The following is a 27,694-nucleotide window of genomic DNA, read 5'->3' as shown; positions in this document are numbered from 1 at the left end:
CTGTAATGACATTAAATGAAGAAAAAAATAGGAGATGAAGTAATACTGATCTCTGTGACAGCCTCTGTCTGCAGGACAAGGATTTAATTCAGAATTAAGCCACATTAGTGTTAAAGAAGCCATTACTCACTTGCAAATTCCCACCCCCCCCAAAAACCATTTCATTGCTCAGTGCAATAAGCTGGTACATTTATCCACAAACATTTGATGACTGATGCTTTATTTTGCCTTTGAATGTTTCTTTAATGAAATCTGGGTGCTTAAAAATATCCAGTAACATAGTTAACCATTCTGCTTTTACATTAACAGAGCAGTTATTCTACTGGCATTTCTCATTGAATTAGCTTTGAATTGTGACCCTTTTTAACAGGAGAAAAAATAATCAGGTATCAACAGAGATAAAAATCATTTATAGAATTTTACTGAATATAAATAGCTGTGTCTTTTTGTGTAGCTCTTTTGTCCTTTGTTAACAGACATAGATTTGCTTATGTTTTTACGTTAGCTACAGAAAACTTCCCTTGAGCTTTATCTAACTGCCTTGTTCTGAGTATGGAGAAAACCTTCCAAGTTTAGGAGATGCCTTTTCTCTTTTGAAAGTTATGGTGTAAATTTGCTGAGGGACACTTAGTCCAGATGCTGAGAGTCCAGCAAAACTATTTCTGGACTAAATGGGGCTCCTGGTCTCCAAGGAGCTTCTGCAGCCGCCAGAAATCCCTGGGACATGTGCACAACCCTTTTTCCCAGGCTGGGCTGTGTTCTAGACCCGCAATGTGTGTATGTGTTGATAAAAGAGATTAATACTACACCATCTGAACATTGCCTGGCACCAACTGAACCACCCCTGTTTGTGGGTATTAATGCAAGGTGAAACCACCATAATCAGAAGTTCGATTTATGCACCAAACAGACTCAGCAGGCTCTTTCTGAGTTAAAAAGGAGGAAATTTGGAGTGCTGAGCTCCTTCCTTGTGCCCGCCCCCAGACTGGGGTCACACCTGTCTATCGGGGAGAAATCTGACATGAAGAAAGCTGGAAGAAGGTGCAAGAGAAGAGAGCTGCAGGGCTTTTCCCAGAGGAGCCAAGCAGGCTGATGGAGGGCGGCTGCCACCCGCAGCTCACCTCCCTGCAGCTCTGAGCTCCTGCACCAATGCCTTTCACTATCACCATCCTAGTCCTATTGCATTTGGAGTCGTAGGTCCCAAACCAGAAGATTTTGTTTCCTTGACTGTGATTTATCCTGAGTATAAACAAACCAACAAGAAGTTTCTAAGGAAAAGGTTGCTGCTGTCTTTTAAAAACTATTTTCTACTGATTACTGTCTTCCTTTATGACATTGGCATCTGCCACCCCCAGTGTTTGTGAGCTCTTTCTCCTCCTGGCAGTGAGCAAAAGTCTCACCAAAGAGACAGAAAGTTTCAGTCCTGGCTCAGCTTGACCATCAGGTATCCAGCCACTAGGATTAAATGATGGAGATGAGATTTTTTGAGACCTTAGCTACTTTAGCACTTGGAAATGGGCTCCAAGAACTTTGGAGAATCTGGTTATCTAGATGGGTGTGTGAGAAATGCCATAGGATGGGCAAGATGAGTCATTCACAGGATTCTATTTTCTCAGAACAAGCCCTGGTGGAACTGCCACTTTAACCCTTACTTTTCCATTTCTTAAAGTCCTTGCCTTCCTTAAAGCCTGTGCCTTTCATTTCCCCTAAAAAAGAGGCCCTTTTGTTGTTTCTTTTCCATACATACCATTGGCTTGCTTTTGATTCATGCAGTTCCCTTCTGAGAAACTCCTTCTGGTTTTTCAGGGTTCTTTGCCCTTTTGCAGCAACTGTGCTCTCTCTGTTGACGTGAGCACTGCAGAGAATTATCACTTGGACATGCACACTGGTGCCAAATGGAGATAATGCCATTTTTTCAGACTGAAGCCCGCCTGTAGGAGTGTTTCCAGTATGATTTTCACAGTCATAACTGCAATTAATCATATGCTTGGCCTACCCTCCTCTTTATGTAATGTTTCCATAACTCTTTCAGGGTGGGAGAATGCTCGGAGTTTTGCAGTGTTGCATTCACCTCCTTATTCATTCTTGCCATGTTGGGGCATTTGACCAAGGTCCAGGTTAATAGGCAACCCCACCACTTCTGTTACAGTGCAGGAAGTTATCTGACTTTTCCAGCTAAACAACACTGAGAGAAGGAGGAAACATTTTTTTCAGAGCAAGCCGGAGGTGCCATGTAGCACAATGGTCAGTAAGTACGTGGATGTAATTTAGAGGGTTTATTTTTAATCCAGGACCTACGTTGGGAGAATGACATAAATTGAGTGAATCAATCAGGCTGTTGCAAAGCAAGCTTGAAATAAAAGGGCAGTCAAGGAGGAAGCGGTAAATAACACATAGGACTGATTACTCCTGGGCACAGCTAGGGCTTTTGGTTTAAAGAGTAATTACCTGGTTACACCTCACCTCTTGCTTATGTGGGTTGTGCAAACTACACGTGGAAAGCCCACAGACGTCAACGAAGAGATTGCCGTTGGCTTTTGACAGCAATTATTTCCTTAGTAGGAGCCAGTTTGTGCTTGGTTTCAATGAAGAAACTGGAAAGTATGCAAGTTCCCAAGTGTGGTCCACCTGTGAGCCCCAGTCTCCATGCACCAGCAGAGTCCAGCTGCATCAGATAAATGAGGGGACAAAGGAAAAGTATCTGGAGAGGTGATGTTTTGCTCCTCAATTACCAGGCGCTGTCACAAATCCCTTGGATCATTTGTGCCAGGTTGGGGACTACAAAGGGCAAGCTGGTACCCCTTATATTCAGAGGTGGAGAGCATGTTAGGGTACCCCAGTGTGACCTGCTTCCCATCTGCCCTATGGGAGGTGAGTCAACTGCTGCATTTGCAAATTTGTTTACTGCTTTCCCCACTAAGAAAAAAAGGCTCAAGATGTCCAATAGAGACAAACTGATTCTACCCATAGTATTTATGGTGAGAAACCTGTAACTCATCTCCCTTTGGTAATTCTGGCTAAATGTGGGGTGAGTTTTACTCTCATGTTAAAACTCTGTTATAGAGTGGTAAAACAGAGCCTCTTCTACAGAAAAGGTAGAGCTGCTTCTACAGAAATAGTTTGTATGCTACAGCATGCATAGACATCTCCACCCCACCAGGATGATAGTAAATGGAGATCTGAAGTCAGGTGAAGCAGTACCAGGCTTGCTTGCTTTCTTGGATCACTGCTAAACCTGAACATAGCTGGGAGATGAATGTGCTTTGAATATCAGCATAGTTTGAGACAGAGGGCTTCAGAGATGTGCCAGGAGTGCTATGCTCTGATTTTACTTTTCCTGTGGATTTTCTCTTTGTTGTTAAGCAAACCAATAGTCTATAATTTTCAAACAAACGTTCCTTTGGGAAATATTCTGATTGTTTGTGTGTTTCTAGCAGGCAACAGACACCAAAATCTCTGTCTTGTACCATCCATAGTGAAGACTGCCCCATGACTCTCCTCTATTTCTTTTCCCTTTGTCTTCATTAACTGTACACATTGGGATAGATGTGCAGCCTAGAGATGGATGCTGCTAGGCCAGCTTATGAATATCATTGCCCTTGAGAACACAGTAAATTCTTCACTTTCTTTGTTCTCCTTGTTTCACTGATCATAATAATAATACTTTATTTGCTATTCCTCCATACTCTTACAATTCTGCTCCTGAAATATAATACTGTTCAAGGGGAGCAACTTGGGTTGTGCCACCTGTACATGCAGGAGGGTGTGCATCCAGCATTACCTCATCTTTAATGTGCATAGTGTTTCTGAATACCTGACTGAACATAGGGCCAAAAGGACTGGATACCTCACTGAATGCTTGGTTGTACACAGGGACATTTGCTTTCATCACACGCAACCATTTCCTATCTCCTCTGCAAGGCAAGGGACAGGCTGGATGCACATGTCTCCTGGTCCACTGGTTGGGATCAGACTGTCCTCTGGGATGAAAAGCACATCATGACCACAGCCAGTCTCTTTTTTTTTCCTTTGTCTCAAAGGAAAAAGAAACTGCAAGAAAATGGCATTTAAGGGTGAAGGAGAACCATAAAACAACACATGTTGGTATCAGATAACCAAGGTATTGTGTACTGGGTATTCTGAGTATCAAAAATAGACCTTTCAGACTTTCTGCTTGTCCTGAAACACCTAAAACTAAAATGTAGATTGACCTAAGCATCTCCTGGGGCCACGTAGCAACTATTGGGCAGAATCAATTTTTGGCACACAGCAAGTAAATGATAATTTCACATCATCCACATATGTGGGTGACACATGATCACATTCACTTTGCTTCTAACTACAGTGAGCAATGGGATTTGTATTTGTATTAGGGCTCTCTGCTCTGGTATTTGAATCAGTTTTCATCTGCTTGTAATATCACATACCTGGCAAGTGGACTGCAAATGACCTGCTCTCTAATTACCCTGCATCAGCATGAGACTTTCCATATAGAGGTTGACTCATGCCAACCAAGGAAAAGACAAGGTATACATGTTTTCTTAATAAATTCCCCAACTTTCTTTGAGCCTGAGCTAAACCTTCTTATCTAATATCAAGTAGTTTAAGCATTTTTAGCATTCTAAAGACAAGTTAATCCTTTTGCAGGGTAAAGTCAGAAAATTGGCTTAGAATGACATTTTAACAATGTATATGGTATGTTAAGCTGATGAAAAATTCTAACAGTGGTCTCAAATGTTTTCAGCTAAAACATTACTGTGATCTTGAAGCACAGGAAAATATAAGCATGATTTCTTACTACTGGTCAGTGATAATAAAATATTGCTTATTCTATACAAATTGCTTTATTTTCCCAGTAACTTCAGTTCTCAGACAAGGTTTCAGTCACATGACACATAGTATGACTCTTAATGTTTATATTGTCTTAGACCTGAGTCTGTTTTTCAGCTGTGATCTCTCTATTTTTCCCAAGTAAGGTTTGCTGCCAAGTGATGCTTGATTTCTATGTCATTTTAGAGCCTATATTTCCTTAATTTTTGTCTGGTTTTCTGAGAGTGTGTTGATTTCACTGTTTTATGTAGAAGGTGATTAATGGACAGTCCTGAGTTTCTCTGTTTGCCCATAGGGAAGAAATAACAAAAGTGTTGATTTGTCCAACACATTCCTCAGTAGTTAGTAATGTATCTTTCAGGCCTTATTGGAGATGATAACAAAATATAAGAAAAGTTTCCTCATTTTCTATTACTACTTTTACTCAGTGTCCAGAGAAGCATGAAGATTAATGTATTTAACAAAGCATTCAAAAGCTGGCAAACTGACCCACAGAGCCACCACACAAGCCACCACAGTATGAGAGCAAAGCTGTCCTGGTCATTACTAAACCAATCAAATGATTCAACTTTTAAACATATCATCTGTTATTTAAACATCCACCAGCATGCATCTATTGTCTGTGCTTGGGAACCACTGATGTGTTTATCACAAGGCTGAGCCTATTCCCAAAAGCCCTCAAGCAGCCACTGGATCATTACCCACACCCTGAGTGCCTCTCCCAAAAGTGCACACCCTAGAGCTCACTACACTTGAATCTTGGTTTGTTTGCTTTTTCCAAGCTTGGTTTGCTTTTTAAGTCTGTCAATGGAGGGAGTGTCCTCATGGAGGAATGCAAATGTATGTTCTTCTCTTTTCAGACTGAATGCAACCTAAGACGTCCTGAGATGGACACATGCCTAGGTCAGGACCTGTAGGAGGACTGTGCCTTCCTAGACACCCCATGGTATCTCAGCTGGCTCCAGTGGCCTGCCTGGTGATACTGAATGGAATGGTACTTGCTGGAGTATTGCTTCTGAGTGAAAACAAGCTGCATGCATCCACTGGATGTAAATGGAAGATGGAGATAATTCATGTTTGGAAGTGAGCAACTAGCAGTTGACAAGCCTCAAACACAGTCCATGTTGCTGTCTGGAAACTGATCTGTGCAGTCCTTAAGAGCACAGTCTCTGACCTTGTCGTATGGCAACTTGTAATTTTGGCCTCACTGAAGCAAAAGGACCACTTTGGTACATGGGAGATGCCTAGTAAACACAACTGAATGTTTCCCACACTACTAATAGAATCATAGAATCACAGAATCATTAAGGTTGGAAAAGGCCTCTAACATCATCTAGTCCAACCCCAACCCATATCCACCATGCCCACTAGCCCACATCCCTCAGTGCCACATCTCCATGTTTCTTGAGCACCTGAAGAGACAGCGACTCCACCACCTCCCCGAGCAGCCTGTGCCAATGTCTCACCACCCTTTCAGAGAACTTTTTCCTGATTTTCAGCATGAACCTCCCTTGGTAATATCTTGCACATCACCCTCATAACCCAAAAGAGAGAATAAAAAGATGAATTAAGTTTGGAGCTGCATATTGCAGCCATGAAATAAAAGTCCCAGTATATATTCCTTGCTCAACCAGACACTTCCTGTGAGAGCTGAAGCAGGAGTAAATGAATATATTCCCATTTCGATCTGTCAAAAGTGTAGCTTGCTCTTCCCAATCCTTTGAGGGATCTGTGGAGAACAAAAAAGTTCTTTCATGATGGAGGGTGATCAGACACTGTGGGAAAGAGGCTAAATAACACGATAAAAAATAGATGACCTCTCAGATCTGCATCTCTTGCAGGGGCATCACCCTAGACTCTCATGCCTTAGTTTCATGATCAACACGAGTTCTGGTTTGTGGCATCATATTTTTCTTATTTTAAATCAAGCAGATAGGATATTCCTACTTGACAGTTGCAGAAAGGGCAAATACATGTCTTTTAACACCTTCTACATCACCCACAGGAAAAAGGCAAGAAAACAGCATATAGCAACCCTTCTGCCCATTGCTGAAATAGCCTGCAGCAATGTTTGCAGAACAGAAAAATAGCTTAAGTTCAGTCTGTATCATAAGCTGCCTTTGGTTTATAAATGGTCCCCTCTTTACCATCAAATATACTGGTAAAAAGTTTGAAGCTTAAGTTCACCTCTCAGTCACTAAAATTTCAAAGGAGGGGCAGAAAATTGCAGAGTTATCTGCCAAGACCTTTGGTGATTGGCAATGAAAAGCATTTGATCTCCACCTGACAGTAGCTGAACAGAAGCCACGCTTAGCCTGGACTGCTTAATGAAGGCAGAACTGCAGAGCTTTCATTCCCCCATGGTTCCAGATTAGTAGCAGCGAGCAGCAACTTCTGTTTGTTTTAACAATAATATCCTGTTTTGTAATCCACAGGAAAAGGAATATGAAAGTCGCAGCCTTGGCAGGGAGTGGGGGCCAAGGGCCTGCTGCTGAAATCTCAAAGCTCAGGAACACAAAGGCGGGGAGGAATTTCCACTACAGTAAATGCCAAATGGTAGAGAATGTGTCATGACAATGAGAGTGGAATTACTTATTCACTCTGTTAATACTTCCTTTTTCCAGAGTCCTCTTAATCGATGATCAGTTGACAGATGGCTACTTCTAACTGCTCTTAAGTTAGCACCTACTCAGTGTTTAGGGATTGATGTTATTTTGTTTTTCCCGAAGATGAAGATAATGATAGCAATAAAAAATGGGAGACAGTAATTTCACCCCAAACAAATGAACAGCTGAAAAATCCATAAAATACTGACAGCCAAGCTAAGACTAGTATTATTGAAGAGACTAATCTTCAACGTATCTGTTCGAGGTTTACATGGTGAACTCATTAGATTATATGTTTCATCACAAAAAGGAATAATGAGTGAACATATCCTTGCAGTTCTGGTTCAAAGAATGGAAAGAAAAGCAAGTCAGGACTAGAGAAGATGGTGAAAAAAAGCCCATGTCTGTCAGAGCACTTTCAAAGGGCTATAAACTAGAATAAATACTGACACAGCAAGGAAAAAATATACAACAATAGCAATTGTTCAGAATGGTAACAAGTTAGAAGCCAACAGATCAACATTGACCTAAATAAACCTGGCCAGCAGCCAACGCCCCAGATTTGAAGTTACTTTTGGATTTTGACTTCCCCTGATTTCAGTATGAACTGGGCACAGAAATCCCTTTGTGAATCCTGCTCTGAATTGCTAGCTGTGGTTGCTTGCAACCCTTTTCCCAACCACAGCCCTTTCTGCTATGGCAAGGAAAGGCTGAGCAAGGGAGGGGATGAGTACTGGGACAGAAGATGTCACAGAGTTTCTTTGGCTCTGCTGTTTGGGGTCTGTGTTCCAGTCCTGGACCTGCATTTGTTTTCTTTTAAGCTCATTACTCTTAATTATGCCCTTTCATGCTTTTCTGAATAGCTTCTGTTAGTCCTTTCTTTGCTCTCTGATCATTTTCTTCTAACAGTTCTCCAACCATCACCACTCAGGCAGCATGGAATGCAGTGTCCAAGCATGTCACCACAGTAGTTTATGGTTTTGCTTGGGTTTCACCAGATAGAAATGTGGTCATATATGCAGACTCAAATGCTCAGCAATGATTTTCATTTCAGGTCATTCCCTACACAGAATCTCACTGTTTTTCTCCATATCTCTAGCAGTTTTCATTTTCAGTTCTCATTAGCCCAATGAACAACCTAATTAATTAATCAATGAACTTCAGAAATTATTCCAGACACATTTCTTTGGAATTAAGGTATCTGACAAAGTCCAAAGCAAAGAATTCTTCTTTCCTTTGCTCTTTCTTACAAACTTGGTTGAAATGGATAACCTTCAATCTCTTCTCATACTAATATTTCACTGATGTACTTTTAATGGACTTTATTGGAGCTCTGATTCTCTGTTAATTGCAGGGGAGTTGGACTGGATGACCCTGAATGGTCCTTTCCAACTCAAATGATTACATGATTCTATGAGGACGTGATTTATGCAGCCATGTTCACCAGAAGGATCTGGTAAATTTGCCTTGGAAGCAACCCAGTAAAGCCCAGAAAATGTGGCTAGTTGCTGTTAACATCATGTTACATGACAAATGTAACACAAAAAATGTGGCTGTTAACATAGGAATTAATGAAGTTATTTAAAAAACAAAATGCTGATTATAATCCTCTGCAGTATTAGCAATCTGGGCCTAAAATACAGTAACAGCAATGGACTTCCACTCTGATACTCATTTCAAAAGTAAGAATGCCATGGAAGAATGTTTTTAGCAATTATACCGTGCTTTCCTATACACTCAAGCGATTTGATGCATTGAAACAGTATTTATATTTTAGACGTTTCAAAAGTCTATGACACATTTTGCATTCTGCAGATAAGATGTACCATGATCTTTGATCAACATCTATTGGCCACAGTGCTCAGAGCAAATTCATCAATGTCCTTCTTGAGCAGTGAGGTCATTTTAATTGTGCTCGTTTAATTGCAGAGAGGAGGAGAAAGCGTTCCACATCACTTCGATACTTTTACTGCAAAGCCAAAATGCAAATGTGCTTTGGTAGCTACTAAAAAAGGAAAGGTTTAAGAGTGATGGCATCACCCAAATGCCTTTATTACAGCTCAGAGAGGCACTTTGAGCTATCTTACCATGGCCCTGTTATTGTAAAAACCCACTTTTCAGAGGAAAGATTAAAGTGGCAAAAACCTCATGCCTTCTTTTTCTTGTTTTTACTGATAAATCTCTTCAAGTGAATTTTTAAAGTACCTCTGCAGTCTCACTTTCAGGGATGACTGGGACACTTAAGTGTTTGTTAAGGCCGTATCTACACATGAACATTGAACAAATGAACATTGTGCAAATAGATAAACCAGCGTATACCCATATATATATATATATATATACTTTAACATCTCTCTCTGTTAGAGTGAATAAAATTGCTATTTTTTTCCACCTTGATTTGTGCCTATCAGGGTGTCAACTAGGCACGGTGTACATGTCAGAGCTGGGGTGAGAAAAACACAGGGCCAGCAGCACTGGTGACATTTCAACAAAGCTGCATTGTACTGGGTTAGGAAGGGTGGCTTCTTATCTTTCACACACTGCATTCCTTGTTCAAACGAGGAGGTACAAACACTGAAATTGAGATTCCTGATAGCCCTCCCTTCTGCCTTCCCAAATTGTTTTATCCCCTTTACTCTCCTTCCTCCCTACAGGGAGATCTCTGAAGACCAGGCACAAAGTAACACAAAAAAAGCACAAATAAGGCCACAAGTAACTTTTATGCAAGGAAATTTATATTTCTGACACAGGAACATGCCAAAGAGTGGCAAAAGAAGAGAGAGAAAACCATCAAGTATTTATTGAACATCAAGTGGAAAAGCAAAGGTGCAAATGAGGATGACATGCAAAAGAAACCTACAGCTTATGGTGGTAGTTAGAGCCCTGACCACAAACACAACACCTGGGGAAAGCTGGTTATCTCATGGCTCTGTGGTCATGTTGCACCAGGAAGGCTTCCTCAGGGGCAGGGCTGGACACATAGAGTGTGTAGGGGTGTTTTTCCTAGCAGGTCCAGCATGGGCCATCAGTCTTACTATGAACCACAGACATTTAGTGAGGAATGCCTAACAGCATCCTACTGTGATGGTTTGGAGAACAGTGGTAGAGATTCAAGCAATAGTCTTTACAAGTATCCAGGCCCCACTGTGCCTTTCAAGTTGTTCTGCCATCTCTCCCTCCTCAATGTTCTACTGAAAAGCAAAACATTAACTTGAAAGCAAAAATATTAATTTATGTTTTTCCTGTTAGGTTCTCTTGCTTGAAAATGTGGGGAAAAGTATTCACAAGAATAATCAAGGAATGGTCTGCATGGACAAGAAAGAGGCCTTGGGGATCATGTGTAGCATGGCTGGATATAGACTAAAAGAAAGAAAAAAAAAACCCTTCCAACTTTAAATATTATTGTTTTCCTAAATTAACTCTGGGAGATTTTAATCTAGATCTTGAGTCTTTGCCAGGGAACACATACCGCTCCCCACATCCCTGAGAACATTGTGGAGTCCTGTACAGTCAGCTGGCTCAATAATGAAATAGAAGGCAGTTAACTCTATCCCTTCTTCACAGTGTCTTCTTCTCTAATGTGTTCTTCCTTTAATTCATTGTAGTTCCTCAATTAGCACCCTGTGCTGAGGGACACAAGTCCTGTGTTGTCTTTTGAAAGCTTTTAAGGAAGGTCACAGTACTATTTAGAGAAACTAAAAGGAGGACTTAATACACCAGATCACTTCCTACAGTTCAAAGGAGTATTCTTTTGATAATATTGATCAGCAGCTCAGGCTGGATCAGGAGGGTTTGCTGGGATGTCTCGAGATGCTGCCTAAGAAAAACCCACAATGATGAACGCAGCAGGGATTTATGGTGACTGGGAAGCTCTAAGAGTATATTGTTTGGGCTTGAATTCAAACAGGGCCACAGAGAAAGGAGGCTGGCAAAATACAAAGCAAGTGGAGTGCAAACAAGATGCTCTTCAGGGTATACTCTTGCACTGCATAAAATGAATCCTTGAGCTTCCCTTTTGTCTTGCCCAATTAAAGCAAATGGAGATGTTGCTCATTGCTTACAGACCGCTGCTTTTGGTCCTCGCCAGGGAAAACTGTCCCAGCGAATCCCATGGGATATAACCTGAATAGAAGAGAGAAGGTAGAGCATGGAGTTTTGCCAGCAACTGGATTAGTTTCCAATGAATCACTACAGCCATGTGGGGGATGGCAGAGGAATTCCCTCACTTCTTAATCAGTCTATCTGCGTTGTAAAAGGGGAATATTTTTCACTAAATGCACTGTGTGTATCTGGCGCTCGGCCTCTTGTTCCTGCCAGCTGTCACTCTGATAATGTGTTATAAATGATGGCACACCAAGCAGACAAGGCTGCAAGCCCATGTGATTGTATTGCATTATCAAAGTGACAACCAGGAAGAAAAAAAGCTCAGACTGCTGAATTGGTCCGTAAGTGGATTTTGTGTTGTTGATATTAGTATTTATACACAAAAATAGGACACAGACACTTTCAGTATTTTCCCAGCAGGAGCCGTAACAGTGTTATGGCTTCAAGTATGGAGAAATCCAGGATAAGGCACAACATAAAACTTGTTTAAAATTCTGTTTTCATCGACTAAAGCAGGCAAAACAATGATTGCTAATGACAACTTACTCAAGTATATACTTCTGATTTCATATTTGTAAGCACAGTGATGTTAACGGGCATCATTCCCTCAGTGAATCTGTACTCATATTATCAAATGCCTTGAAGATACCCCCTATGACTTACAGATGTTACACAAAGCCACAACTCTCAGGCAATGTACTCATTAGAAGCAATGCATATATACCTGTACGTACCCACACATGGAACAAAGTGTTAAAATCTGTTGCAGAATCTGATATGAAGCCCTTGGCTCAGTAGGGTGGAAATCTTTTTGCTAACTGTGGAGAAAGGCTTTTTGTAAATATTCAGGAGATTCTGTCACTTTCCAGTGCCACATACAGGTGTGTGATTCTGCTCTTCCATGACAACCAATGTGGCTTTTTGTATGTGAGGATGGGGGAAAGCCTTTACCAAGCATAACTTGATTCAGCACGAGCTGAAGACTCAAGCCAGTTCTGGTCATAATTTCACACTCTCCTGGTTTCATCCACACTCGGAGGAAAAAGTAATAAAAAAGTAAAGGAAAATCAGTTTGGTTTACAATGATCTTGTATAAAGATATGCATAACGGCATTTGTGGCCTTTTATAAGAAGTCTAAACATTATTATTGTGAATCTTGGGAACTCCTGCAGTTTCTGAGTGTTTCACAAGATAAAGCAGTCACACTTTCTTCTGGGAGATATCTACAAGTAACAAAACTATGTGGCTTATATACAACTCTCACAGCAGACATTTCTGTATAAAGTTCAAAAAGCCTCAAAGACGAACTCAGAGGACTCCATTGCTTTGGCACATAATTCCTATGATATGTGCAGGGTTTGTCTTTATAAGAACAACCAGATCTCACTATAGAGAGGTCTAAAGAGTCTAATATTAGACTAAAAAAAGAGAAATAATAATAAAAGGAAAACGAGCCATGCACTTCTGCCATACATTAGAGCCAGGAACGTGTTCAACTTCAACAGTCTTTAAACAGAAACTTCTACAAGCTGAAAGGACATATTTCCAGGAATTAACACTGCTCATGTCATTTGAGGTAATCACTCTAAAGAAAGCTGGAAACAATATTTCAAAACAAATTAATGCTAAGGTTATTAAATGATGTAAATATGTCAAGAGATATAGACATATCATTGATGTAATTATACCAAAAGGGACATCTCTACTGAACGAAATGTAAGTAAATTGTAAAGTATCTGTAAGAAATCTTCTCAGAAGTTGTTCTGTGAATAAATACTCCCTGCTTTGTATCTTTATATGACAGCGTTGTTGTCAGACACTACACTCATTGCTTCTAGTCACTAGATTTGTACTGAGTACGCGGCTTTGCTGTTATGGACGTGCACAGGAATGTTGTTTAGTCAGTGAATTCAAACTGTTAAGAAATCTGTAGGCTCAGAAGGAGAGGTGATAACCTACATTACACGTAGTAACTGTAGAAAGTTGTTTAGTTATTTTCACTGTGAAAGCAGTGATGCTTTTTTATATAATGCAGGTAAATTCTGCCGAGACCACCATCACAGGGGTGAAGTTGAATGACATGGAAGAGCTAACAGTCACAGCTAATTGGGCTGGAAGCATAGCAGATATCAGCAGTATCCAGGTCTAGCTCTAAACTACATACTCTAGAAACCTTGCACTTACTTTAGAGATTCAATTGCAATAAGCCAATCTCACCAGCTGTGATCTCACTGGGCTACAGATCTTCCAGCTGGAGAAATGTCACTGCATGTTAGCAGTACCATTATGAAACCTTTTACTTTTCTTGCCATCCCATCCAAGTACCTTCTCTATTGGGGGAACCATTCAGAATCCACTCAGAGGTACAAGATCAGGCCTGTAAGTTAGAAACAAACTTGTGGAGACAGAAAACACAAGAAAATGGCTGAGGGGAAGCAGACAAAGGATTGTGTCTATCAGGTTTTCACATGATCTTGAGCAAGTCTTTGATGGTGACTGGGAGTTTTGGTTGCTACTGTTGTACAAGTGATAACGATATGCATTAGCTTACTTACATTCCAACTATGCAAGTGTTTTCCTCTTGAATAACTGAGTATCCCTTGTCTTGTAAGCATCATTTTGCATAGCCAACCTATTCCTCAAAGTGACAAACGTGTAGGCCTGTAAATATGGATAACTCAAGTTTCCCCATTCCTCCCTCAGCCCCTTACAGTATCCATGATATATACAATGGCTCATGAATAATAATATTAACCTTTGTTCTAAGTGATTCTGCAACATGACCACCCCGCCATTTGGTTTTAGGCTTGTAATGTATTGATACTCATGCTGTTCTCAGTTCTTGCTGGGAAGTGTGTTTTTAACTTAATATTCAGAAAATTCACATTTGGCACCTAACCTGAACTTAAAAAATTGAAAATTCAGTTGGCATTGATTTTACACCCAGCAAGGTCTTCTGCTATGGTATTAATTATTACAACTATTCTTAATTCACCCTACTTAGAAATCTTCTTTTATTCTGCCAGGTACTTCCTCGCTATATCATTCTACTATAACACACAAGCATCCTTTCCCATCTGGTCTTCAGAGCTGACAACATGTCTCAGGGGGGTGGCTGTGATCAAAGGATGCAGAGGGGTGCAAAGTGCTCCATTATGTTTCAGTGACACTTTTAGTGTCAGTGTACATCATTTACAAGTCACCTTGTTCTGGTCACTGTTACAGACACTGTTCATACTCTGAAGCAGTTGTGCAAGTTAAGCATCCCATTTATCTTTAACAATAAATGCTAAATATAGTCCATTAGGAACAAGGATCTGAAAAAAGCACTAAAGAAAGATCTTTAATATGGGAATCTGAGTAAAGATACAAATTCCACTTGATGTACAGTCAACAATGGGGGGGAGGGAGGTTGTTGGAAGGAGGGGAAAGTGTATCATAGAATCACCTAAGTAGAAAAGGACTTCTTTCTATCTAGACTTTTAGTCTTTCTATCTCTGAAAATAATTTCAATGGATTTTTTTCTGCTAAGCTAATCATTTGTAAAAGGTAATAAAGAATGAAAGGTGTGCCACTATGTAGACATAGGCAAGCTATATAAATTCCCTTAACTTTGGAGTTTGTTTCATAATACATTCTTTGATACATAAAGCCCTTATTAATTTGTTTAATAAACAAAGGAACAGTGTTTTCATTTTTATTGGTCACACTGATTTTTCTCCATGGTCCCCAGATTAACAGCTGCAAACCTCATCCTATTTTTTTTTTCCAACTGCCTGTTGAAAGTTAGAAGCAATATCATCTTCTGCTTTCACCTTTCCTCAGGCAGTATTCAGCATTTACAATGCCTTTGGGAAAACAGTTGTAGTTCAGAGGAATGCTGGATCTTCTCAATTTGGGGGATTGTTGAGCTGCAAGAGACAAACTCTGGTGGTCTGTGTAGGCTTCTAACGCTGCGCTGATGGTTGTAGACTGACAATCACCAGACAATATGTGACAGTTCTACCTGTGGCTGGATGGCAGGTGCCATGCATGTGGCTTGCTGATGTTTGGCATCAGGCTTTGCACATTGGATATCCCCACACAGGAGGTCTGACAGCTGGAGAGAAGAGACAATTTGGGGTATGTTACCTAAATAGAAACAATCAGAATGAAAAAAAAATATCGAGTCGCAAAATTCAGTGTCATAACAATATAATCTCATTTGGGTTGAAATCTAAAGAGAAGAAATATTAAACTTCCCCTCAAGATTGCTGATAGTGAGACGACGAGCACTCAGAAATCAAGCAAAAGAGAAGCCCTAGGTAAGAAGAGCAATGAGTTTTATAAGTAGCAGTAAACCATGTGTAGATCCATGATGCATGATTCAGACATGTTCAATGAACTCCCATGCTTTCACTGGGTGATTTTACTCTCTTCTCTGGCTCAGCAAATCAAAACTGTTCACTTGCTTTAAAGAAAAATGTGGTTCTTACATAAAAGTCAGAGCAGGGTGGTGTGAACTGTCACGCAGTGCTTGCACACGCTGCTTTTGCCAAGAGATTATAAGTTCATAGTAACAGCCAGTGCCTTTACAGTTTTCCTGGGGCTTAGTGAGGCAAGTCACAGCTGCATTAAAAATTAAATGGAAAGAACATTTGCAACTTGTAGGCAAACACAATGAGCAATAATGGGCTCGCCAAGTCTTTGAGGACATAAATCTTTCCATCTGAGGCAGCTGAAGGACTTTGTAACTGTATGATTAGCGCCTGTGTTTTGGTTGGATTGGAATGCAGTTAAGGATGTTGTGGGTTCATGTCCACTTGCTGTAGGTGGTAAAAACCAGAAGGAGCTGGATCCTATAAAGCTCAGAAGCTCTTCTGATAACCACAAAATGGTTACCAGGCTCCTATACCATTAGACAAGAAAGAAAAGGAGAGAAAGCAGAACTGCTCTACATCCAGTTTGCTCTTCATGACTCCAGTTCAATGGCCTGAGGACAACACTGAACAGCAATAGCAGGCATGTTAATAAGGTCATTGCTAAGACCTGAGGTGGTGAATGAGAAATTTAGTAAAGTTCTCTTAGGAGACCTGTAACCAGTTCTTCCCTTGTTCCTTTAATGACAACTTGTTTGGTACATTACTAGATGGATAAATGAGATGGACTTTTCTTATCCTTCTAAGGCACCCAGTTTAATTTTCAAGTCCTTAAAGATCTAGAACTCTCTCCATATAAGCATGGACATACTGTGGCCATTTAGTCACCAGCATTTCCAGATTAAATTTCCTAAGGAGTAAGATATTATCTACTATCAACATAAATTTGTAATTAACTGAAAGAAAGCTGTAAATGTTAAGGAAGTATGTAAACTTAAAAATTAAATATTCTGATTGATAGCAGCTGGCTGGTATGCAACAGGTCATAGCTATCTTCATGCTCTATGGTAGTAACATATTTTTTTCATGACTATTTCATTAAATTAGCATAAGAATTTTAACAGTAGGAAAACACTGCCTCTGCACATCTATCCACCATTAAAACCACAGTCAGAAGATCTGGTAAGAGATTCAGTAGGGATTCTGCTACAAACAAAGATGTAAGAACAGCTGTGAGCTCATTTATCTAGAAGATTCTCTTTCATTTACTTTCCATAATTGCTTCTGGGCATTAGATGACTTGGGGTGCAAGACCTGTATATGTTCAGACTCATTTGAGACTGAAGATGTTTCCATTCCCAAAGGTCGACTGAAACCAATATGGTAAGACATGCAGTGTTTAAGGTACATGAGCTTCATAGCCTACAGCCCAGAAGGAAGTGCTGGAGCTGGCATCACCTTGACTGCCTGTATCTTCCTATCTTGAAGATACATATTTATATGTGGATCAACTGAAGGTGGCCTTCCTTCAATGAGGGGTCTAGAATAAGGCTCAAACTTGGAGTCAAAAACTGTATTTACACACAACTCTTGTGGGAACCTTTCTATCACTGAGAGAAACTGCAATTCTTGAGGGCAACATTACCAGTTGCTTTACCCCAATCTAATACAGGAAAATAATTTTCTATTAGCCCTTTCATTACAATAGGTGAAGAGATTCTAAAACATTCTCTTTCAAAGACTGCGAAGAGATGGGAATTTTATTTCCTCAAAAGCAAAATGTCATAACACAAAGAGCACAGAGCTCTTTATGTGATCATGCCATCCTGATCTGTCTGCCCCATCAGTCACCCTCAAACCTCAGCACCATTCCCTACAAGAATTTCTGTCAAGTCTTTGATGTCCAGTATTTCAATAGATACTGAAAAAATATAGGTTGACATTATAAATTTCCCTAATTCTCTTAATGCTGAAAACCCATCCCATTATACCTGCAGTTACATGAGAGAGAACTGCAAATGGTTACTGGAGTTCTTTATTGACTGTATAGCATTCAGACAATGGCAGAAACCAGCCACTTCATCTTCTGAGCTTCAGTGGCTTGACCTCTGGCAGTGGCCTTTATAATATGATTATATTTAGACCTGTTTTTTGACTTTCTGGCTATAAGCTAATGCAGACTCTCCCATATACTTTGAGTCTCCTTCCAGCTTGACCTCAGGTTCAGAATCACCTACACTCCCTGGAGCCATGGGCTCAGGTCTCAACACACATAACTTATGTGGTTTTTTTAATCATTCATCTGACCTTCACGCTTTCTGAGAATCATAGAATTGTCTGAGTTGGAAGGGACCTTTAAAAGCCACCTAATCCTATTCCCCAGCAAAGAACAGGGATGCCTACAGCTGAGGGTGCACTCAATGCCCCATCCAGCCTGACCTTGAATGTCTCCTGAGGGGGCTCCACCAGTATTTACCCTGTAACTTGTCCTTCCCCGTATAATAAAAGGCATCTAATTCTCTACGCCTTTTGTCTGTGGCATGCCCATTAATCCTCCATTGCCAGCACAGAGATATGGGGCTGCATTCTCAGCTTCACCCATCTCAGTTCTCCAGGGACTTGCTCCGGGGGGTGATAAGGGAGCGTGGGTACTTCCTGGGTGTGGGGAGAGTTGCTGGGCTTGGTCTTTTCGTGCAGGTGCTAGAAGGGAGATTCTTGTCTTCTGTGGAGTATAGTGTAGCTGCAGGCACAATGCAACCACTTGTGTGGGGGAATAGTGAGTGATGATCACAGGGGCCCTTCACATGGGGTGTCCTCTTGCAGTGCAAACAAGTTAGGAGTCAATTGTGCATATGGGTTTTCCCCGTGCCCTATCAGGAACCATCCCCCCTCCCTCCCAGCTTTGCATGCCTCCTGCTGTGCTGCCTTTCATCCTCCAGCCTCCAGGTAGCCAGATTCCAGCGGTCTTGCCTCTGATGCACTTGGAGATGAGAGGCTCTGTGAGATACAGAGACTGATACTGGGATTCACTGCTTCTAGGGAGTCAGTTCAGGTACAGGCTGCTGTGTGTGACAGCAGAATTAGATAATGGTGCTAAAAAGCTTGGATAGAGAACAGCCTCCTTGGGCAAAAACATTTTGCAAAGGAAAATCTTGGAGTTATTATTCTCTCTGGCATGTTCTTGTTTCCTTTTTTATGTGGTACCTGTCAAAAAGTATTTCTGACGGGCTGCTATAACATGCCAATTTTTTTCATATCTGATGCCTTAAGTTTAACTATATTTATCTTGTTTACAGAAGCTGACAAGTGATACAGCCATAATAATGCCAGCAGAAATTGCACAGCAATTTTACTCTGGTTCTTTTCAAGCCAGTGGAACTGTTAAATGAGATTAACGCAGTAGAAGGGTTTATTGCAGCCATGAGAAACCAGATAGACGCATATCAGAGAGAACCAGTGATAGACTAAGAGGATCACATGCAGAGACATTGTGCCAAGGGGGGATTGGCAGAATAACGAATGCATCTTTTCGCTCTTTGGAGCTGTGTCTTACTGTATTTCTGATATGGTTCTCTGTTCATCCCAACAGCTGTTTTTTCCTTCTCCAACACTTTTTGTATCTTTCTGTACCTTGTTCTAACACTGGTTCTCCTTGTAGTTTGGTGAGGTTTGTTAAGAGTTCTGAGGACCTGGAAAGAATGACCCCTATTTTCTCCTTAGAGTAGCCCTGGAAAACCTGCATTGGTGGCTATTGTTTCCATTTGTAACTTTCCCTTGTAAAGTGCTGTTGTTACATATGTTATGACGTATATTTTTTATATATGTGTTATTATACGAGTCCACGTGGCTGCCATCAGGGACTGAACCAGAGACCTCTGGAGCAAAGAGCATTTTGTTCATACTTGCAATCTTAGCAGCAGATGGAAACATAAGCTCCCATTCTCTCTGGAGCGGACATAACTAACAGAAGATCACATAAGGAGTCATTGAGATGTTGCTATGTGGTTCCAGCTGGGATGCAGTGCTTTTGTCCCAAACTGGGTAGGAGTCCAGCTCCTGCTCAGTGTCTTTCCTAAAAGCCACTTCCTATGCATCGTGAAAGGCTATTCACATTTCAGCCCTGGCAAGAGGCAAAGAGCAAATCTAGAAGCATGTCCAGCTACCAGGTGGAGCATTCAGCTATTCAGCAGCAGTGTACAGACCAATAGATCACACAATGAAGATATAAGGAAGGGAGGAGCAGCTGGGCAGTGGACAAGGCTGTGAGCTTTCCAGCTCTCTGGAACATGGCTTGAATTTGTTCCAGCCATTCAAGATGATCTTTTACTTCTTGGCAGAAGCTCACAAAGTTTCTTAGCTAAGCAAAGAAAGCACAAGTCTTCATTGTGCGTGGATAGGGATAGACACTGGTCATTTGATTATTGTTGATGAGAATATAAATGAGTGCAATGTTGCAAATGCCACTGGAGGAAGCGAGAGACTCCCTCATGAGGAGGCCTTGGATGCTGTTTGTATCCAGAAGCATCCTGAGATGAAATCATAATTCTTTGGCTGAGTGACCATCCCCACGCTCTTTTGTGTTGTCTTTTAATTACACTCTGGAGGCTACTGATGAAAGCTAAGCATTTCCTTGCCTCCCTACCAATGTGCTTTCCTTCTCTTTCTTCAGGGTTTCCTTATGGATGTACGCGCTTTGCAATGATCTTACAAAATTTTCTTTACAGACTTTAGCCAAGGTCTGCACCCACACCTAATAAGTTGCTTTCCATACCTCAAATAGCTAACGAACCAAATAGAAGGGGGATTATCCTCCAGACTTTACAGATGGGGAACAGAGGTACAGATAAACTACACAGCTTGCCTGTGGTTATTCTGGAAACCTGTAACAGAGCCAGGCCTTGAACCGAAATTTCTGGTGTCCCTGTGCCAGACTGCAACCACAGTCTGGTCTTTCTCTCTGAATATACATATTTGTGGAGCTTTAAGGTCAGAGGAATGATCACTTTATCTGGTCTGACCTCCTCAATGTCAAGTCCAAGAATTTCTTTGATCAAAGCATACATTATAGGATAGTATACAGTCTGGATTTGACACCAGGACATAGGGAATAATCTTACAACTTCCTTCTGTACTTTGTTCCAACGGTTAATCATCATAGCTGCTAACTTATTTTTTCATATGAATGAGTCTGGATTTAATTTGGTTCCTGTGATGTTTCTTTTCTGATAGATTAAAGGACCTTCCACTATCTATGTTTGCTTCCTCTCCTTTTTTCATGTGTCTGGAAGAAGTGGTCGGGTTGACAAGTTACTTGCTGCTGAGTCCTGGGCATGTTATTCTTTCACCTTTTGTCTGACCACGGTGTTTCCCCTCTCCTTCCACAATACAATAATTAGAAACCTTGAAAGAAAACAGAGAGGAGTTGAATGGAGGACATAAGCAAGCAATATTCTTTGCTGTTCTTACAGGCGTGGTGTGGTGTCAAAGCAACAGGATTGACAGAACTGATGCCAAACAGTGTCCTCACTCATATTTAAAATCAGAAAGTCATGGAGAGGCTTAGCTTCAAAAAACCTTAAACCTAGTTCCAGCCCTCTGCTGTGGGCAGATTGTGTTGATTTAGAGTGATATCATTTGAAATTTCCTACCTAACATTAAGTGGGAATCCCAGCAGAATGCCTACTACAGGACAGATTTTGTGGGACTCCAATTCCAGTTCTAAAAGCCAGTGTCTCAAGGAGGCTTCCCATTCTGTGGCTTAGAATATGCTATGGACAATGTTGGATAAGAAGAAAGTCTCAGGACCACAATTCTCATCCTTTTACTATTTACTGAAGCCTAGATTTGACAACAAACCTTGAGTATTACATGGATGAGCATTTTCTTGTGAGTGTGGTGGCGACCGGATTGGTGGCATTGGATTGATGTGGAACACATGGTTGGGAAAATGCACAGGGAGATCTGTGAAGGTGTAAAAACGTAGAAGCTGAATCATAAGTCATATCTTTATAAAATAAGCATGTTCTATAAGTGTCTAGAGCATTAAAGGAACATATTTTCCAATACGAAAGTCTCTTCTTTTCCACCAAACCACATGGAGAGCCCTGAACATCAGACTTCTGCAAATGGAGAATCATCAAGCACAGGGAAAACAGTGTAGCCACAGAAGAGACTAATGCTTTTACTTTACACTTATCTATTGTGCAGGTCTACTTTCATCAGGTTTATGTTTTCTCCACCGTATTTAGCAGAAACATCAGTTAGCATTAGTCTTTACTAGCAATATATTTCTAGATGGGATCTCACCTCATGAACTCAACTGCTTCCAGCCTCCACCAAATAATTCCTTTCCCCTAATAGATTGATTCCAGTTTGCTGAGTACATAAGTCAACCCAATAGCATCCCTTCAAAAATAAAGGATTCTGTAGCAGCTTCATGCCAGCAACAGAAGGACACAGTTTGCAGAGAATGGTTTGGAGCTCGATTGCCTTTAAGATTCCTTTCAACTGAAGCTGTTCTATGATTCTATAGAGAACAAGATGAAATGCTTGGGAGATGAGTTCTTCTTACAGTCACTCACCCCCCTTGATTTGGCTTCTCAACTGTTTGTGGTAGAGCCTGTTCTTCTCAATGTCAACAAGCATCAAGGTTCAAGGTGATGTGAACAGTGCATTTTACGTGCTGCATAAGAAGAAGATAAGATCTCTTTAAGGCCATTCAGAACATTAATGTGTTTCATTCTCATCCTGCTACGCTTTCTGATCTCTTCACTCTTTGCAGGTTGTGGCAAGGGGTACATGTGTGGCAGTTATGAGTCTGGAGCAAGATTCAGACTACTGGGCAGGTTTCTTAGAAGACATCTACCCTGTGTTACAGCTGTGAGTGCAAGAAGCAAGTCACAAAGTGGGCTTGAAAGCCAAATTTAGCCTCTTATTTCCTTGAGGAAACAGCACAACTGTTGGCAGCATTACTCTTGTGATTTTAGTTTGAAAACTTCAATGTTTTAACTTGGTACTTCATGAAACAAGAGCTAATAAACATTCCAAATCAGATATGGGAACAGATAAGCTTGTACTTCACTGTACAGGAGCTTCTGCACAGTACATGACTGTTACTAAAGTTATCACTGTAGTACTGTAATGTGATGAAAAGCACAGCTATGATAGCTGAGTAGGAGAGTTCTAGGCTGCAACAAGTGAGGATGTGCGCAAGTGCAACAGCCATATATACACAGCCATAAATACACAAAAACAAAGGAAAAAATAACCTGCTTACCATTGAAAAGGACTCAGGAAGGCAAAGATTGCCAGCATGATTCTCTTCCGCTTCACTGTAACTTCATACAAGGCAAAATGGAAAGATGTTCGAGTGCCATCATGGGGGTGAATTTATTATATGTATACACTTAATATTTACCTCTTTGTGAAACTCGTATCAGTGTCAGCTCTTTCAGATATGGAGGATATTTACACAAAGAAGATGCTTCCTTCTATCAGAAGTTCACTGTTTTGGCAATGCTGCTTTCACTTAGTGAAAGTGGATCAGAATTCACCATGTAAAACAAAAATATATTACAATCTGACCCACTACCTGCACCAAAGAAGCCAGCAGTCATAGTAGATCCTTAATTAGGCCTCTTATTAATTGCTGTAGTTTTTCTGGGGAGCAAAATCACATCACAAAATCCTCTAGATATCAAAGCCTTGCAACTCTGTCTGAAGCAGGAAAAATGAGGTTACAGGAGGACGTGGTGAGGCCAAAGGAGGTCACGGAATGAGTCATCCTCTGTCTCAGGTATGTGCAGCTACCATTTCCTGGTTCCCATTAAGAGACAACACTTACCTTAGTACATTATTCCCAGGTTTCTAAGATTTTATTTTAAAAACCAGAGCACATGCTTTGGATGATCACAGGCTACGAATCATGCTCTCAGAGGCAAAGACTCACACAAGCTGGTGAGCTCAGTGCGCACATCCTCCGCCTCCATTCCTTCTCCTTGCTATTAATATGAGTGTGACATGACACAATGTTGAATGAGATCAGAGTAACAACAGCCATGGGAGGTCAATAAATTTGTATAGTGTATAATCAAATCTGTGCCTTGAGCAGGTAGATTCTCGCTTTATGAGATCGTGGGAGTTAACTTTCATTTAGCAGAAATAAGTATTCAGCCAACTGAGGCCCTTCTTTTTTACATACAGATAGGCTCCTCTGTTCATCTGCATTCTATAAAGCCTTGTTATTCTTCCGTGTTTATCAGATCTGTGATATCAGGGAGAACAGAAAACGTGTGTGATATCCGCCAGCTGGATTCCATCTGTCTTTTCTCTGCGGAGATGGAGTTTCAAAGGCTACATCCTATCTGCTGTCACACCCTCTCTCGACATGAGAAGCTAAGTGTAAAGTTTGGCCAAAGTGATGGAAAAAACAATATCTCTTTTGTACATCACAACTATTTCCCTACCTACACAAAAGTGGCATTCATCTTGTTCTGGCATGCACGATGTATTGTTGCACTGTATCACAACTTTCCTATTAAATAAAAGGAGTCTGGCCAAAGTGATTTCAGAGAAAGTAAGCTTTTTTATTTCTTAAGACTCTGTGGATCTGTGTGAGCGTGCTGGTTTGTCTACCAGAGCCAGCTCAGAGAAATTATGATTGACAACTACAAAGAACACTGTTTGATTACAATAGAGGATATGGCTCCATAGCATTTCTGGGAGGGGAAAAAAAAACACCTACCTGAATAAAAGCCCAATTTTGTTTCTCTTGAAGTGACTGAGGCTTTGCCATTCACCTCACCACAAGCCCTACGGGACCAAGGAATTTCAGTTTCTCAGGATAACACCCAGGATGGAGCAACATTACAAATCAACAAAATACATGTTTTCTTGCCTTAACATATAGAGTTGTCTGTTCTTTGAGTCCAGCAGCTGCAACATTTCTGGTAAAGTACAAACCACATCAGATGGGAACATGAGACACCCCAGTTTTCACCAAGGAGCTGGAGGTGTTGCTCTGACATCCTTTCATTTCCCAGTGAGCAGCCCAGAATAGCCACCTGTTCCCACTAGACCCACAAAACACTGAAACATATGAAAGACTGGAGCTACTTTTGAGTCCTCATTGAGCCTCTTGTTCCTCCTTGCTGTGAGGCAGAGGTATGCACCCCACAGCTCATGGAGCAAGAAAGCAGCAGAAAGGACCAGCATGGACATATGCCTCCAGACCTCCCTGGCAACTCATAATTCATCATCCTAGAGGGTTTTCTAAATATTTCTGAAAAGCTTTTGTTAATTTACCTGCCTATCATTCTTCTATATACTTCAGGGATTAAGGTACTTGCCTTGTGGTTTAGAGGAACAGGGAGTACTCTGACTATGGTCAGCACATCCGTCTCATTTTAGTGGAAGAATAATCTCATCAGGTTATTCTGGGGACACTTGCATTCTTTGACGATTAACTAGGTAGTATCAGGTACGTGTCCAGACAAATCTCACAGGAAGCCAGTGGACTACATAAAAACGCAAAGGCCTCTAGTAACCATATGTTAGTTAGGCGTCTATTGGCTCTGCAAACTCTATGTGCTGATCTATAACTATAGGAGGTATAATCTACCTGGAAGGTATGATGACTGAAGACTGTGAGTGACTTTCATTGACTTTTCCACCAACAGTCTGTTCCATTACAGGTTCTTACTGAAAAACTAGGCTTAACTACTTGTGTCTGTGCAAACACAGACATATGGCTTACTTTGAAACTTCAGATAAGTCCAAATTACTTTGGCTTTGTTGGCTACTGGTTAGGAATTTCTATGTATGCATTTTTGGATTCACAAGTACTTTCTGAAGGATACATAGGGCTTTCATAGCCTGCCCTCTTAGAGTAGGACTGATCTCATTTCTGCCAAGTAGGAATAAACATCAATTCTAAATGAGCGAGCCCCTGGGCCTTCTCATGGGACCAGAAGAAGGATATTTCAGTAGCTTCAGAAGAAATTTCACCCCATCCTGTTACCCTTCTGTGAGGCATCCATCTCTCTAGATTACTAGATAAGATGAGATGCCTTTTAGATAGCAGGTGTTGAGCTAGTTAAATGGCTGGGGCTAAGCTAACATCTGTAGCTAACTGCATGATGATTTAACTCAAGAGTTGGTTAAGCTTTATCAAAACGCTCCTCTGATCTCTTCTCTCCAGTCCTACTATAACACACTGATATGATATTTGATATATCTCTTGATGTTAGCCAGACAGCCTGAAGGAATCTTGCAATATCAAGAGAAACCAGAAGTTATTTACTTGTTACTGATCTCAACTTGCTTCATGTGCATAGGAAAGAACTTGCAGTTCTCTAGGCAAATCATCTTTTGCTGTGACCCTCATGTAGTCCCAGAAGCAAAGTAAATGTGTCTTGAGAGCCTTTCATGGTCAAATGAAGTTTTCAGAGATGCTGGGTTTGATGTAGTCTTCTCCAATACGGGATTCACCTAGTTCTCTGACAGCTAAAATTAAACTATCTGATCCTGAAGTTGATTAGATTTGAACCATGACTTGAACCGTGTTGTCAAAAGCAAAGCTTTCTATAAATCTTTCAGGGGAGAGAAATTAAACACAAGTCCCAAAAAAGCATAAGGTGTTGATTCATGTATTTGTGGTGGAGGATCAAATGACCTTTTTTGAGGGTTATGTTCTGGAAATACAGGAGGTCAACATAGAGAGTTTGGGAAGGATTCCCACGGGACTTAGTCTTAGAGGCATAAAAATGCAAACAATCTTTGAAATAAAAGATGAGTCAGACAAGGATGGAAATCAAGCTGAAGCTCAGATAGCTCATGAGTAGTTTAAGCACATGCCAGGCCCAGAGGCAACTCCTATGTTGCCAGCACCGTTGCCTGCACATTTTGCAGTGGATCCTACATTTCAGGACAGTTAGAACTCTACCTTGGATATGGATCCTATGAGAATTGCTACCAAAGGAGACTAACTTACAGCAGCCTGAGGCGCAGAAATGGCATCCAGTCTCCATCAGAATTTGTTCTTAAGTAGATAAGTCCTGGCCTGCCAGCCCTTGAGCATGGTACACAATCTTTTGTGAACAGGTAGAGTTTGAGCATTGGCAAGGCAAGCTCCCAAACAATCTCCCCTTTCATTAAGGCTGCACATCTCAGCATGAGTTCAGTCTTCCTGTTCACTCAGACTTTGGCTAACCTCATTTCTCTGCTTGACAAAGTTGCTGGATCTGGTTTTGATGTCTTTGAGCTCACTCCCCAGAAGTTCTTCATCTGACATGTTGTGATGCCAGCCAAGGCACATCACAAAGATGTTTTCTGCCTCAGAGACTTGACAAATTCAATAGACAACAAAAAGAATAGGAGGATAGAAGGCTTATAATGAAGTGATGAAACAACTTACCCCAAGACTGGCAGATTCTCTCCCAGACTGTGCAGGAAGTATGCAGGACGGCTGTGAGCAGTGTCCAGAATTTCTTGCTCTTTGAACACAAACATATTTTCAGTAAAATAGATGAAGCTTCGTTAGCAAGGGCTGTTAAGAGTTGTTAAAAAAAACAATAGGCCATTGAATATCAATCAAACAACATTCTTCAGTCATTATCGACCTGAGCTTAATCTCTCATAGCAAACTAGAATGACTCACTGAAGACTGCAGATCCCAATAGGTGGAAGTGCTGAAGTTTTCCCATACAAGGCAGCGCTATACTACCTGAGCTAACAAGGAATGGAGGCACAGGCTGACCCAGATGAATTCCTGAGAGTCTTTTCATAGTAGTATACAG

At 40.9% G+C, this 27,694-nt stretch overlaps 1 protein-coding gene across 40 annotated transcripts in view; it reads right to left on the bottom strand.

The window, feature by feature from the left end:
• The window catches only part of LOC107313850 (uncharacterized), a 118,186-nt gene that overhangs the window by 28,453 nt on the left and 62,039 nt on the right, over positions 1–27,694 (bottom strand). For 8 of the 40 annotated variants that reach the window (XM_085547462.1, XM_085547472.1, XM_085547486.1 and 5 more), the window contains 4 exons: positions 27,313–27,391; positions 24,643–24,710; positions 21,756–21,860; positions 10,154–15,672 (listed from right to left, as the gene is read on the bottom strand). In XM_085547462.1, coding sequence (XP_085403588.1) covers positions 15,521–15,672; positions 21,756–21,860; positions 24,643–24,710; positions 27,313–27,391 — 404 coding nt within the window. In that variant the 3' untranslated portion in view covers positions 10,154–15,520. Of the gene's footprint in view, positions 1–10,153; positions 15,673–21,751; positions 21,861–22,480; positions 22,582–23,175; positions 23,237–24,642; positions 24,711–27,312; positions 27,445–27,694 lie in introns of those variants that run through there. The other 32 variants (XM_085547479.1, XM_085547478.1, XM_085547485.1 and 29 more) reach the window with 25 other exon arrangements.

The sequence above is a fragment of the Coturnix japonica genome, chromosome 4, assembly GCF_054131305.1.
Source record: "Coturnix japonica strain WE chromosome 4, WE-NBRP24, whole genome shotgun sequence".
Lineage (NCBI taxonomy): Eukaryota > Metazoa > Chordata > Aves > Galliformes > Phasianidae > Coturnix > Coturnix japonica.
This window is presented reverse-complemented; position numbering and strand designations above follow the sequence as displayed.